A 16,954-nucleotide genomic window follows, 5' to 3' on the forward strand; every position below is an offset into this window, starting at 1 on the left:
GAACCCTTTCTTGAAATTAATCAGTGATAGAGTTTTGTTTTTTATTAATGATTTTAGCTAGATTGTTGTCTAAAATATTTAAACAATGTCCCTCATATATGGGGAATTATTCTAAATCTGTATCTTGATGTAATGATTAAACTTCATTTATTTTGAAAACATTTTTATTTTCAAGCATTTTATATCTTAATTATATGGATATAATCAAAAATATATGCATTATGAAATTTCAATTAAAATTAAAACCTATTTCTGAAAACAAACTAAAAAAATTAAAAACTATTTCTGAATCAAACTAAAAAAAGATACAATTGTATTAAGAGAGCACTAATGCTGCTACTACTAAAACACAGAAGTGAACTAAAAAGAGTTAGTAAAAAGGCTTGCCAATATTAGCAAAAAGTATAAAAATAGAATCAAAAAGGAAGATATTAAGAATCCGGCCCGAGGACTTTCTCGAGGGTCACCCTCAGGCTGGGATTTTTTCTGTGAGTTGTGTGACTTTTCTCCAACAATATTGACCCCTCGTGACTCGAAAATCCCCTGAAGTTGAGGCCTTAGAGATAAACAATTTTTTACAGAAATAAAACAATAAATTACAATCTCCAATTTAAGCGAAAAATATAATATAAACTATAAAAGAACATTCACAACCAATTATTGAAACAAAAGGGAAAGAACATACCGGTACCAGGTAAAACCTCTACAGAAAAAGGCTCACATCTCGTTCTATTCTTGCTTCCCGCGTCATTTACTGCCCCTGCGTAAAAACGCTTCATCATTTAAAGTAATAAATAATTGTAGGGTCTCAGCCCCATATATGGAATTAATTGACATGTAACCGAAAGTCTGTTTTTAGTTGAACCAAAATATTAGTAAAAAGACAAGCCTTCTCTTATTAAAACTTCTATATTGCAATAGTTTCTAGGAAATTCATTAGTAGTTATGTTTTTAATGAGATTATTGGTTGCATCAATATAAGAAATTTTGTCATTACAAACTCTTTTAATCCTATTAAATTGTGAGAAAATTAAATTTTGGAATTTTAGAGTTTTAGATTAGAATGGTAATTACTAAGCTTAATTATTTTAAAGTTGAATTCATCCCTTTTATCGTAGATACCATCTAAAGCTTTAACATTAGAAATTTAGATTTTTAAATCCATATAGGCAGCTTCAATTTGATTTTTGTTTGTTTCAATTAGAGCAAAGTCTTTTGGATAACAATTAGTAACAATATTAGTATTATCTAAGTTCAACGAAAGCAAGTCATCAATATATCTCCAACCATTTATTAAATTGTGTTTCATTATTTTTTCTCATAGTAATGTAGGAAAATATTGTCTAATGCACTTGTGAAATTTGTTCATATTTGAATGCCCTTTACTTGTTTATAAAAATTAATTCCATTAAAAACGTAATTTTCGGTAATATTAAATTTACATAATTCTAGCCAGTTATTTTTTGTAATAATATCTTCATTTAAATATTCATCATATATAAAAGTACATATATTTATTAATTTTTCATGAGGCAGATTAGTGTATAAATTTTCAAAATCATGAGTAATACTTATGATTGTGAATTATCAATTATGATTATGAATAAGTAATACACAAGTGCATTAGTGTATAAATTTTCTTGGCTTAGCTTCTTACTAATTTTTTGGAACAACTAAAAATTGACTTTCGGTTACTAACTCAATAGATGGCGCTGAGACCCTCCAATTATTTATTACTTTGAATAACGAGCGTTTTTACGCAAGGTCAGTAAATGACGCGGGAAGCAAGAATAGAACGAGATGCGAGCCTTTTTTTTATAGAGATTTTACCTGCTACTAGAATGTTATTTCCTTTTTGTTTCAATAATTGGTTGTGAAAGTTCTTTTATAATTTATATTACGTTATTATAATTTTCGCTTAAATTGGAGATTGTAATTTATTGTTTTATTTCAGTAAAATTTTTTTTATCTCTAAGGCCTCAATTTCAGGGGATTTTTGGGTCACGAGGGATCAATATTGTTGGATAAAAGTCAGACCCCTCACAGAAAAAATCCCTTGTTTGAATCCCTGCCTGATTGTGACCCTTGAGAAAGTCTTCAGGTCGGATTTTTTCTTTCCTCATTTTTTATTCTATTTTTATTTGTTTTGCTAATATTAACTTGGTATATTTTTTAATTTGGTTAATTATATGGAAATTGCAATATGTGAGGATATTTACTGCATTCATTATTAACACTCACATCGTTGTTTACATATTGCGTAACTGGAAATCTTTCTCACTGGCATGTCACATTAAAGCAAAAAAAAAAAAAAAAAATTAAATGAAGTTAAGACATTCCTTCTTAAGAGATATGAAACAATCATTTCGTAATATAAATCGAAATGAGCCGATTGTTGAATTATGTTCCTCTTAAAAGTGTAATTTTTCATAGGATTTTATGATTAAATGTATTCGAATATCAAACATTTTAACTATATTCTGTTCTGATCTTCAAACTTTTTTGAATTCCTAGCTTACAAATAAATACATTTATTCGTGTCATTTTGTTGGAGTGGATAAGCATATGAGTGAATGAACTTCTGATTTTATGGAATTATAGATTTATGTTGAAAGATTATATGTAGACAATTTTGTCTTTCGTTTATATATTGAATAACACCCATAATCTAAAATAAAGCTATATAAAAAACATATATTTTCATATTTCATGAAAACATCCAGAAATATCTTAATGCCAGTGGTTAAAAAATGGTAGATTGACTCATGTGTTTCTTTTTTGCAAAAGGGCAGTTGAAGAGTTCTAGCTTACACTCTGCAAGCAGAATTTTATCAATGTCGTCAGCAAATTATTCTCAACAATTATTCTATAAGGGTTGAAAAGAAAAGACTGGAAGTAAGTGACGTTTCTGAATATCCGTATTAGAAAGAATAGGTGACATACAAATTTGTGTTAGCTATTAAATAAAATTTTCATCATAAGCAATATATCTGTTCTGCATTTTCTGTAAGCCTTTTCTGAGCACAACGGATTATATACGTTTATTTTGTCAAATATCTACAAAATCTTTCTTGATATTTTCTGTCTCGGTTCTAAAGCCGTTATTGTTTTATAGAAACAGAAGTATTTCCTTTTATATATTTAATCATTTATATTTAATAATGAATAATATTTCACTATACTCAGGGCAAATGCACCAACTGTCAGCGTGATAGATTCATATGGCATACCGAGTAACAAAGTATCCTATATGGACTTTTAAGCATGAAATATCCTCATGATAGATTAATTATGTAAATTATGAAATGAGTGGAAATAGTATTACCTGCATGTCATTAACACCATCTCGAACGAAACAAATATTCCTCTGCAGTAAGTGCTTTGTTTTTAGTAAGTGCCTTTTCATTGCATCAAGTCCTCATTTTGTCACACACATGAATATTAGACTCAAAAGTGGGAAATAGATGACAAGTTATACTGTTAATTATTTTCACGAAACTTTTCAGCATCACTACTGCATTATTCTAGTATACATAAAAGGAAATTCTATGGAACAACAATAATTTAAAGAGATTCTTTACGCTTTGATAATTTCCAACTATTTCTTTTGTTTGTTCCGTGTCGAAGTCTTGTTTCTTATCTCTGATGGGCATTCATAATCACTAGCAAGATATGATATTCATTTCTACAATTTAAATCAAAGCGTTATTAAGTAACAGATCTTATTTGCCATATTCTTATAGAATAAAATAACTTTAAATTTTTAAAATAAAAATTTTCAGTCATTTTGCTAGTTCAACCTTAGTAACAAATCAGCTTTTATTTTTTAATTGGAAAATAGTTAAAAATGTTCTAAAACCATGTGGAGCACATAAAGGTTGAATTTAATTTTAAAATTAATTAAAATATTTTGACATTTGCATTAATTTTATGAGTAATAAAATTTTGAAATTCAGATCTTTTTCTCCCATTCCGTTGTAACATTTTAAAATAAAAATGAATTGCATTCTTATTGCAATATAAGAACATAAAACATATGGAATCTGCCATCTAAAACTGTTGAAATGATACTTTTGAAAGAGAACTTCAATTCATGTTCAAGTAGTTAGAGTTGATTTCTGTATTTGAGTTACCTTATAGATTCGGTGTAAGAGAGGGCCTATGAGTATCTGCAAAATATTTGTGATAATAAAAATTTAATTTACGGATGTGTAAACAGTAAAATCACAACTGTGAAAAAACTTACACATGCCGAAGGAAACACATTCAAAATTTTCAAATTTACTATTTTTTTTTTTTACCGATGTGCCATCAAATATGAAAAGTGCCATTAGAAGATCATGTTTTTAATTTTTTTAACTATATATTTGCTCTTGAAAACTCTTTTTGCTTTCCACCTGATGAGTTTCTACGTTTCTTTTTTTGAGAATTTGATTATCTATGAAATAATTTTTAATACTATGCTGAACAAAGCTTGCAATTAAACCTCAGTATGTAGCGGAATTAAAACACAAGACGTAACATTGATCTGGAAGTCGTCAGCACATGAGCAAGAACTATTTACACATTATTCCAGCATCTTATCACCATTAACACAGCATATAATTACTTGCATTTTAATTACTTCGAAAAACCAGAAAGCAAGATATTTTCCTTCGGGATCTCGAAAAACACATGCATTTTTTTAATTTTAATTTTATAATTAAATAGCCCTCACTTGGGGTGACTCATATATGGGGATGAGAAGCTTCCGATAAGGTACTTGATTCTCGCCTCTTTGTTGAGCATAGTAATGGCTTACCTCCTACAAGAGGAGTTGTACCGGTGCCTAGGATACCCGCTTCACTGCTGCATTGACATCCAGATCATTCAATTAAGTTCCTCTATTTTCGGGAAAGGGGGTATAACTCCGGTGTGTATATGCTTAAATAATACTAGAAGTCGCAGGAACTCAATTATCTTTCAGAAATTATTAGAATGAAATTTCCTCTTTCTGTAAGAAAAGCTCTACTCCATTTGGTCATCTGTAGAAGAGCTCATCAAATGGCAACACCTGAGAAGTAAATATCTTTTCCCTCTCCTAAACTTCAAAGCTATCAGTGCTTTGTTTATCACCCTTCCTGGTCGTGAAATGGTCAAGTTAAAGGTAAATGGCTTCAATTTTATGGGCTTGCCTCCACTTCTGAAGTTTTCGTACAAGAAGGGCTGGAAGAATTGCATTTTATAAGTAAAGGGAATGAAAGAGCTGAACGCAAATGTTTCTAGAGATCTTTCAGTTAATAATACAATCATTGAACGATTGTTACATTCAAGTTTTATTTCATGATAGTATTCAGTTTTCTTCAAACTTAAATTATATAAGTTCTATTCCAGATTACAAATTTTAATTTCAGTTTCATTAAAATATTTTGCGATGTCGATACATGCTTGACTTTATAATGCTTGAAGTCGTTTGCCTAAAACTATACTATGATACGTTACCCTGCCATTGTTTTTATATTAGTAATTATAACTTTCTTGAAGAGAATTATTTTATTGACTCTCTAGAGCATAATAAATTAATGCATTCAATGTAATATTGAATATATCTTACAAATATTTTACAATTGAATAATTGTGGCTTTATTTGGTTATAGAAATATTGCAGAGCCTTTACAACCCTTTCTAAATCTTTCGTTAGTGAAGAAAACCAAAATTAATTCGTTTGGCAATAATGTTCTTCTACTTTACATATGAATTTCATTTTCTGAATTCGTTATAGCATAAAAGAAATTATGTGGTAAAACAAAATGAAATTTAGAAATTCAAAAATCATAAAAAAAAAACAACGTTGTCAATTTAATGCAAGCGATACCCCGATCTAGCCAGAGGTCAAACGGGAAACTTGATTTAGCTGCCAAAGAGCAATTCCACCAAGCACGGAGGAGCAAACGACACTTAATGGCATTGGACACTTGCAAACAACAAAGAACTCTCTAGAGAATTTCACCCTCTAGCATTTTACACTACATATTAGATTGCGAAACCTTAAAAATGCATAAAATACATTAATATACGTTAACTTTTTACATTATGAGAGAACTAAGACAAGAGCTTTGACAAAATTTTCTTATTAGAAGATTTAATGAATGAAATTTTTATGAGTTCTTCGACACCAAGAGACATCCAATTTCTTGGCCATCTGAGTCTGTGTTCTCACCATAGCACACAGGCTTTGCTAACATGCTTTATAGATCCTTCTTCGGTGCCACACTGACAATTCGAACTTTTGTCAAAGAAACGACTTTGATGTACAGAAAATATACCGTGTCCAGTATATACTTGGTTAAGATAAAAATCACCCTCAATTCGGTTAACAGAAACGTTTTTAAAATGTTGATGGATTGTTCTCCCCTTCAAGGAATTATTTCATCTCGCCTGCCAAAATTTAATTATTCGGGTTTTTTTTCTTTGTCTCATTTCTGAGTTGAATTTGGACTCATGGGAAGATATTTCTTGTGTTTAAAAGTTTAAAGCTTCTTTGGCTAGTTTATCTGCTTTTTCATTACCAGTACACCCCTGATGAGCTCTGATCCATATCATTTCAACGCCAAGTTCAGCAGTTTTTTCTTTCATATCCAACATTTTTTTTGTATCATTAACGGAATCAAGGGCCATTAAAGCCGATTTTGAATCAGAAATTATCTTTGCCCACATTGTCAAGTTAAATAACTTTTTATTAGAAGCGATTTATAATTATTTTATTAACCTAAAAGAGAATACTCTACTTTGAATGTAATAATTAATATGCAAATTTAGCTTTTTCAGTATACAATATTATATTAATTTATAATTAATATAATATTATATGAATAAAAATATTAATTTGTTTTCTATTATGTGCAAAAGTTTGTGAGCTACATTTAACTAGCATATTTCGTACAATAGATTATGCCATTATGTGACAAAATTATGTGCAAAAATCAAGTCCAAAATATGGGATTGAAAATTTTGAAGCAATTTATAAAAGAATGAAGAATTAACTATGAATATATGAAGCAAAAGGCTGCTGAAACTGTAATACTTAAACGAATATGCAATCTTTAAATGCTGTACACTTACCGATCACGTTGTTTTACAATCAAAGAAATTTCGTCAACTAAATTTAACTTAATATAAATATAATGAAATGATAGAGACAATCTTTCAATTTTGGCATCTGGTACATTTTATTTTCAACAAATATTTATTAATTAAGATATTCCTCCGAAATCATTTGACGCTAACTGAAGGTATCTTATACTAAGTGCAATGCTTTTAAAGGAAACATTTATTTATCAATATCAGGATTCATTTTAGACTATTATATAATTAAGTAAATTTCTATACCCGAGCCTAATGTTCCATTGTTATAATATAGCATTAATTAAATTGAAACAGGAATAAGAAATATTTTGCAAATCGGAATAAATTATCTGCAGTTATTTAATAATTGTCAAATCAATTTTATAATGTCTTAAAAATGTTTTATCCTGTTGCTGTTGAATTCTGATATGATATTTTTTATCTTAATATGAATGATGAAATGATATGAGGAGGGCAAATTTTGCATTGGAGGATTCAAATCTGAAAATAATTTATTTACTTCTGAAAAAGGGCCTAAGAGAATTCTCATCTATATACTTATAGCTAATAGTTTTTCACAAATCAAAATAAATATTTTAAAGCTAGTAATGTAAGCTAGTAAGTAAATCAAGCGAATAATTCTGAATTCATATATTTTTGCTATAAATAAATGTACCTAGAATTTTGTCAAATTTAAAAACTTTTTAAAATTTAACTTTTGTAATTTTTTTTTTATATTTCTTCACTTAAGTTTATATATAATACAACAAACTTATCTATCATTCTCTTATCCGTTGTTTGACACTTTGGTATTAGTTAACGATAAATTAGGCTTTCAGTTCTATTAAATGTGATACTCTGAGCATATTACAAACATCTTGCATTAGTAATCGCTAAAATAGTTGTCATTGCTTTATGTAAATTAGGCAATTAACAACTCTAGACATTTTGGGTTTGCAGCAGTAGTATGAAAATATTTCTGACTGAAAACATCTTGTAAAAATACCATCCCTAACAGTGTGCATAGTAAGTCCTGCTATCATTTTTAATATTTTTAATGAAAGCATTCAATTTCAAATTTTCCATACTCAAAAATTTTCTCAGCTGTCCATAAATAAATATTTTTCCTATACTAGAAAATATTGTTTACGCGGAATAGTTTTATTACGGCAGTAATTGTTCACATTACAATATTGCCAGTTACGCACAAAAAGTCATCTTATGAGAAATAGTTGATTCCTAATTTTGTGAATAAGGAATTTCACTGACGGCAAATCAGTGCATTGGTGAAAAATAAACAGAAAAAGAGACATAACATGTTTAATATATCTTATAGCTTTATAAAATGAATTAATGCTGACAGTATGCACAGCAATATGGAGAGCCAATTTAATTTTAGAATCTATTGCTCATTTTGTGGATAGAAAGGACGGAATAAAGAATAAGAAACAGTGCATTAGATATTATGTGATAAAGGAAAAGTTAGATTATCTTTGCCCATTGACGACTCCTTTCGGAACAAAGTACCAGATGATGGTGATTAAGTATTCATGAAGTTTTGGTTTTCAGTATTTAAGACCTTTTTGATAGATACTTAAAAATAAATGATAGAAGTAAGTTTTTGACAACCAAGAACACTGTTTGGTTTAAATTGCGTTAAGCTCAGATTTCCATACTTACTTTGAAAGACCAAAATGTTAACAACCACTTAATTGTGTAGAATGTCTGTTTTTGATGAATGCAGATAGCTATCTAGGTATAGATTCCACAGGTGGATGAAATTCCTGATAAAGAATGTTAGTTCATTCTAACAAAATGGTAACTCTTAATTCTCTCGTATTAGTTGGTGGTGTTTCAGAGCTGGAAACTCATTTCTCCAATAAGCAAACAAGGACTCTTATCAACGTGATGGAGAAAAATAGGATTGTCTGACCTGATAACTTGTTCCCACTTATCAAATGTTCAAATGTTGGTATATTTTATCTAATTAAAACCGCTTTTTCTTTCTTTTTTTATTTTTTAGTGATATCGAAATACCTCTTGTTGAACTCTATTAAAATTATAGAAAGTCTGGCTGGGCTAAGCGTTAATTCTTCGTAGTAACTGGGTGGTATTATTCCAAAAAAAAAACAAAAAAAACTAAAAAAAAAACTAAAAAAAAAAAAAAACTAAATTTTAAAAAAATATCTGAGATAACTGGAATAGGTGCTTTTGGATCCTACAATCACGTCAGCCTCCAGATTACTTAAATGCCTTGATTTCCTCAAAACAGGTAAAATACAATGTTTGTAGGTGCTTCTGATTAAGGGGAAGCCTTTTGACGAATAATATCCTTTATAAAGTCAATGCCTATGTTGCAGGGGCCAACTAAAATCTCAATGAATAGTGTTTCTAATATCTTGGACACTCATATATTTATGGAATTGGGTACTCTTATTTCAATAAACTAGAATAATTAGCAGTGACGCAAATGTTCCAAATTCTCCAATTCGTGTCAAATGAAGAACGTAGTCTGCATTCATTGAGACGTAAAACCTCACCACATGTCTCTTGACTTCGAATACAGAAAATATTAATTTTAAGTTAAAGTTTTCTTTCTATATCTTTTAAGATGTTTGGGTTTATTTCCTATCGAAATCTCGAAATTTTTAGCACAAAAATTCCTTAATGATATTATTCTCTTTATTGTATTTTTATTATGAAAAATCATAATTCAGTATATATTTTTATTTAAATACTAAAAAGCAATGAAATATCTGTGTCAAAATTAATTGACACTCACTTAATTCTTCAAAAATTTAAACTGAAACTTACAGAATTATCTCTTATTATTATTTCGTTTGCTTCTCTATTATGCAAATAATGTTGTTTACTTTGAAGGCTTAATTCAAGATCTTGTATTACTTGAATTTGTATCAGATCTCAAAATTGCAAGAGAAAACTGCAATCTAGACTGAAAATTATTAATGCATGTAAAAAACTCTGAAGCCGAATTAATCATGATAGTTGCGCGTAGTATTAAATTTATACTTTTGGGAGACTTTCATAATTTTAGTCAGAAAAAGGCATTGAAACTTTTGATAACAAAGTGATTTGGATGCTAACAGACTTCAAATCTGTCTGTTATATTAATGAACTGTTTTATAAAATTAAAAAAAAAGGTGCAATGTTCTTTTAACATCAGCAGGAAGAATTTACAATTTAGCTTAAATTTCTCTTTAGATTCTCAAGATCTGAAAAAAGAAATGATTTAAACTGTGAAAGGTTGAATATTTGTATTTTTAAGATGTAGAAACTGATTGGTTCCTGGTTGATAAAACACTCATTATTTTCCCAGGCTTCAGAACAATTCTTACGGTATTTCAAGAATGTATGTATCCTCAGTAAAATTCCTCCAAATATTTGTCCAGAATAACTTTTTACCAAATGACTACATTTTGTTTTAAAAAAACCAGGCATATTTTTCTAAATGAAGAAGGGATTATAATGCAAAACTTGGGTAGAATTTTTGCATTGAACTTAATATTCAAGGCTCTTAACATCCTTGAAATCTATATAAATAAAATAAAAACAGAGACATGCAGATAAAAACACGATTACACAACTATTTTTCAAATTTATTTTTTTGAAAAATAACGTTCAATGGACTCATAAACAACATTACGCTTTGAAATAACAATTCTTATACATGTTATATTGTAAATGAACAGGAGTTACATGCATGACATCTGAACATATACGAAGTGATGCAGTTCAATAAACATATACATACTGAACTTTAAAGGGAACAAATATGCTAATATATAAATACAGAATCATTTATTATACAGTTGTGCCATAGGAATATACATGCAGCGTAAACTCAAATTTTATATATGACAAATATATATATATGTACAAATTACAGAGAATGTCACAAAGAAGTTGCGAAAAGTGTCAAGTTGCAGATAATGTCCAATCCCTTAAGTTACAAAATACATTGAAATTAATGATTAGATTTTGTTATTCAAAACCAGGTATATTTTTCTAAACGAACAAGGGATTATTCAGCAGCTGCAGTTTATTATATTTTTCTCTGCACATTCTCCAGAAAAGCAGTATAAATATGCTCATTGTTGAAGAACTCTTAAAAAATTCGATCCTATCTGAGCAACCCTTAATTTTTTTCGTAGAAATAGTTTATAGGGGAAGTTTGGAAGTTCAAAAGCAAAAATAATCTACATAGACAGAATAAATTAAGTAAAAATACAGTGTATTAAAAGTAGCAGTGTGACATTTATACCCATATATTATTTCCACTGAATCAACTTGAAGGAAAATCTTAAATTTTGTAATAGGTAATAAAACTCATAAAAAAATTAAGCATAAATGAAATTAAAGCTTTTGGGAGCATTTTAGGGGTTATTTCGCGCATTTGACCGCAAGCACATTTAGTTAAGTATTCTGCTGAACTTGAGTTTGAACATTCATATTTCAAACTTCAATCTACGTTATAACGACTAATAATTCTATGACGAATGCTATGGAAAATAGCTGCCAGTGAATTCTAGTAAAATATTTTCCTCATTCTTTCTCTTAAGATCAGAAACTTTCTTTTGAAACTTCTGAATGTTACACAACGGAATAGATATTTTAAATTTAATGTTCTCTAAATTTTCATTCGGGTAAGAATACAGGAAGACATGAATACATTTCAACCAAAGCTCACGCACAATAAATGCTTTGAACACCATTCTCTCATGAATGATCTATTCTGTCTCCTTTTCCAACAACTCTATTCATGACACAATTAATGACTGTCATTTCAGTAGATTTTTCAAATAATGTCAGATATTTCTACATCATTTTGTAATATTTTTTTTCTTGTTACTATTTACAAGTAGTAGTTCGAACACATTTAAAATATTTTTTCCCCTAGGAAAGTGGAAAACATTTAGGGAATTTTGGTTGTTATTTGTATGATAAATATTTACTAATCTTAAGTAATATGCCGAACAAAGAGACACTCATAATTTGCAAATCATATCATCATATATTTATTTGACAATATTAGAATTTTTATATAGTTAACGTAATTTGTATGTACAATTCATCATGTGGGATTTTAAAAATATAGTTTATTAGCTTTCTAATTGGAGTTTCTTAGTTACTAGAGCAAAAAAAATTATGGAATTACTTTGAATCTCAGTTCCATTTGGAAATTTTTTTAAGTTTGGTTTGAACATGCGTTTATCACATATAGGAATACCTCATCCATTTCAATTTTTCTTTATTTTCAAAGAAGGAGCATTCTTTGACTTTCTGCTTATTAGAAATTTCCCTTTATTTGTGCGAAGATAAATATTAATTTATTCTAAAATGTCGGTTTCATATTCCCTTTCATCTCCCAAACCTTCATCAGGTGAATCTCTGGCATCGGGTGAAAAAATATGGTGTATTTGTTGAGGAATAATAACAGAGTTCCTCTTCCAGCTAGACTGTGAAGGGCTATTGTAACTGTGGTAGCTTTCATCTTTAAAGGAACCTTCAGATAAGGGCCAAATAGAGCACTTATGAGGTGGTAGATCATGATCCATATAATAATCGTTAACTGATGGTTTAACATCGTATACCATTGGTCCCGTACTATCAATATCGTCTTCATCATCATCATTTGTTAAAGGACGACGATATTCTGTCCTTTCGTAACTTTCAGGTTCATCTTTTTTAGATTTATACTCATCGTTAATGTTATTTTCCTTATTTGATATGACACACATTTCAATACCCCTCTCGGTTTCACGAATAGAGTGTCTATTTAGAGTGGGTGGATACCACTTTTCTGTGCTTTCTGGAGAAAGAGTGCGGGGACTAATAGTTTCATGGACACTGTATCTTTCTAAGGGTACTAGACTATTCATTTTAGTTCCCCCATAGACACTGGCTTCAGACCCACTACCAGGGGAAATAGTTGCAGCATTGCATTTTCCATCTAAAACATTCCCACTATTAGCAGGGACATTTACTTCCGTTTCATTAGTATTTTTTACAACCCCAACGTGATTGTTAAAGGTGAAAAAATGAGTGTACAATGTAAAACCACTACCTTTACTTCTATTTGGAAAAAGTCTTTGATGTCTGAGCATAAAGAAACTAAATACAAAAAATAAAGCAAATATCACAAATAAAACTCCAATTACTATTCCAGCAATTTCTTCACCACTCAGAGCTTCATCGTTTGCATCTTTCGATACAATATTTAGTGTTATATTTGAGGATATTCTCCCAGCAGGGTTTGATGCAACACAGAGATATCTACCACTATCTTTGAGCATGACATTAAAAATAGTCAAAGAATTTACTTTGAGAGTTGTTCCCACTTCTCGAATGAGATACATTTGCCGCCCAAACGACATTAATGTTAAGTTGTTAATAACTCGACCTCTCCATATCCAGTTGACGCTACCTTCTGGTACAGCATGTACTCTACAGCTCAGTGTAGCATTGTCTCCTTCGGTAAATGCCACTGTAGATTCGACTACAGTTACCTCTGGCTTGCAAGCAAAATCATCGATGCTTACAGCATCCCAGGTAAGTTCTCGTAGCCGAGGTGGTTCAAAACACTGGGGAGGACTGCTTATAGGTATATTATGTCTCATCATCCATTTTCTTACACTTCTGATGCGACAGTCACAATGCCAAGGGTTCTGATGTAACTCTAAACCATACAGAGTTGAAAAGGGATTCACCATTTCTGGTGGCAACGTCCTTAGTTTATTTCCATCTAGTTTGAGGTACTGTAAGCTCTTCAAACCATCGAATGCACGTGGTTCTACAACTTCAATTTGACAGCTACTTAACTCCAATGCAGTTAAATGCGAAAGTAAAGAAAATGTATCATTTTCTACCCGCTGGATCGGATTGGAACTTAATAATAATCTTCTTAGCAGTGGGGTATCTCTCAATGCAATAGCGGGTATCCAAGTAATAAAGTTATTACTAAGATCTAGTTCAACAAGGTTACTTAGCTGATAAAATGCATCATCTGCTATACTAAGTAGACCACATCTAGAAGCAAACACTTTTTGCAGGTTTACTAACCCAACTTTATAGAAAGCTCGGCTAGGAAGCAATTGAAGCAAGTTACCAGTGAGATCTAAAACTTGAGTTTCACCACTTAGACTGTCAGGTATTCCTACTAAATTCACACCAATGCATTCAACAGTTTGCTTACCATTTTTCCATTTGCAATTGCATTCGCTTAAACAGGCATCCCTGATTGATTCACTTGGCTGTATATATGTCAATTGAATAGCTGTTAAAAAGGTGTAGAACGTAACCAGAGGTTGGAGGTGAGGCATCGTATGAAAATTTCTGACACCACACAGAGTATAGCTGTATTTTAAAAGCGTAACTCGAAAGGTGGAAAAGACTGTTATCAGAAGTATCTTTTCATTAGTGATTCTGCCTCCTTTTTATCCTTGTTTCGTTTTCTTAATGTCGGTTTCTTCTACTGATAAAAGCGACTGAAGACTCAAGAACATTTCTGAAAAAAAAAAAAGAAATTAGATTAAATTAACTTATAAATTAACTTAAACTTATTTCATACTTTGATGACTCAAATGAAATGTTTATGTAAATAGGAAGCAAAACAGCACATGTCAAAATAAAAATAAAAATATTTTTAATACGCATTAAATTTAAATAAATGACATATTCACAAAAAATATATGTCATATGTTAAATAATTTTTTGAAATTTATATGCTGCAATTTTTAGTAGGAAGAATTAATTAATGATGCCCATATTTATTAATAGATACAAACTTTGCTAATCAGTTTTACAAACCAGAATTACAGCTTTGGACAAATTAAAGGATTTCATTGTTTATTTGCTTGCTAAAATTGATGTGTGGTTAATAATCAATGTAATATGGAAATTTTACATCACTATGCTCTGAATCACTATGCATCGTAATGATATGACTGGAAAGATAAAAACAACTATATTTAAAAAATGCTTTAAGCTCTATTTTAAAATTATTCATATAGAAATAACAAAATATTTAAATCTAAAGTTTATTTTTATTTTAATGAAAAAAGGTTTAAACAAATCCCCAGTTTTAAGAGAAGAGGGAATCCAAAACATGTGTTTTTAGTAGAATTCTAAAAAAAAGGTAACTATTTTTTTTATTATTTCTTTCTTAACCAAAATTTTATTAATATTATTTATATTTTTCCACAATGACCCCTTACTCTTCCATATCTTGGGAAGATCAATAGTTATGTCCATAAAATAAATTAAAAAGTATATAAAAATAACCCGTGGATTTATCCACTTAATTAAACTGATTGTAAATAAGACATAAAGATCGATAATTAAGAAATGGAAATGAAAATGGTTTTATTTTTATTTTTTAATGATTCAGTGTATGCAGAATATTTCTCTACAACATTTTGATACATTTCCTATTACGCTTTTAAAACGTTATGTACAAATTGTTTTTCGAAATTCAATAATACCATTAATTTTCACTGTCATCAATAGAAGCAGCAGCCACATCAACACTTCTTCATAAAATCATTTGTACTTATTAGCTTCCCTACATTCAAATGGAATCTTTTCCTTGCAAGCTTTTTGTTGGAATCTGGAATATGGATTTTCCAGTAAATTTGTATATCTATACCAAACCATAATGAGTGCAAACGTGATCAGATTATGGTAAGAAATACTCTAATTGTATTTGGAAATAGAAAACCAGGACTTTTCTCTAGAGTTTTTTTGTTTTGTTTTTGTAAGTCTTAGACCACTCATCAATTCTTAAGCGTTATAATAAAAGTTTTTGCAGAAATTTTAGTAACACATAATCCTGACTTCTTAGACAAGTGACTTAACTCAGTCTAACGTTGTGGAATGTCATTTCTGCCCATCTTTCTGATTTTTCTTTTAGTAGCTCCAAAAGTAATATCACCTTATTAAAATGAGTGCCTACATATCGATGCATTTGTTAAATTCAGCCAGTAGCAACCGAAGAAAGAAAAAGAAATGAAACTAAAGAGTTGATTTGGTTTTTGTAACCACAGATGAAATGAAGTTCTTTAATACCAGGGGTTGTATTTTTAATTTTTAATAAGCTTCATCAATATAATGTCTTCGGATGAAGTAGAAATGTATAGAATCTTCATATCGTATTTTCAGAGCAAAAATAGTCGGAGATTCTTGAGATGGAACCCTTTCTTGAATGGACATTTTCGGTAAAGAGAGCATGTGCATAACGTAAACAAACTCGAGTTCTTTAAGATATGAGTTATCAGAACAAATATATTTTATTTATTTCAGTTTGTTATAAAGGAACGACTTTTTAGGTGACAGAAACTTACTTTGCGTTGTCGTTAAGACGAGAACTTAAGTTTTAGGGTTCTTTCATTTCAAAGGTTATAGTTCTAATTTTTATCAAACTTCGTCAAGTTCATATTTAGCTTCTGTCTTCGGATAAAGTAGAAATTGGCAGAGTCTTTATGTCGTATATTCAGAGCAAATGCAGTCGGAGATACTTAAAATAGAACGTTTCATGAGCAGACATTTTCAGTAAAGAGAGATTTTACATAAAATAAACGAATACCAGTGCTTTAACAAACGGATTATTAGAACATAATTTTTTCTTTCTATTTGTTATAAAAGAAAATGAAAGGATTTTTTAGTAACAGAAAGTTGTTTTATTTTTCGTTGAGATGCAAACTTATAATTTTTGCAACTAATAATGAGTCTAGTTCCTCATAAGTAATACATGCACTATTTGAGAATGTCTTATTTTATAATAGTCATTTTTTAAGTACTTTTTATATAAATTATATTTTACTTTATTGACAAG

General features: G+C 29.7%; 1 protein-coding gene across 2 annotated transcripts in view; it reads right to left on the reverse strand.

Annotated features, from left to right (window-relative positions):
* Positions 1-10,757: 10,757 nt before the first annotated feature.
* The window catches only part of LOC129959443 (uncharacterized), a 145,444-nt gene continuing 139,247 nt past the window's right edge, over positions 10,758-16,954 (reverse strand). For both annotated transcript variants that reach the window (XM_056072275.1, XM_056072274.1), the window contains one exon: positions 10,758-14,629. In XM_056072275.1, the coding sequence (XP_055928250.1) occupies positions 12,453-14,444 (1,992 nt within the window). In that variant the 5' untranslated portion in view covers positions 14,445-14,629 and the 3' untranslated portion in view covers positions 10,758-12,452. The remainder of the gene's footprint in view (positions 14,630-16,954) is intronic.

Source organism: Argiope bruennichi, chromosome X1 (assembly GCF_947563725.1).
Source record: "Argiope bruennichi chromosome X1, qqArgBrue1.1, whole genome shotgun sequence".
In the NCBI taxonomy this organism is placed as follows: Eukaryota; Metazoa; Arthropoda; class Arachnida; order Araneae; family Araneidae; genus Argiope; species Argiope bruennichi.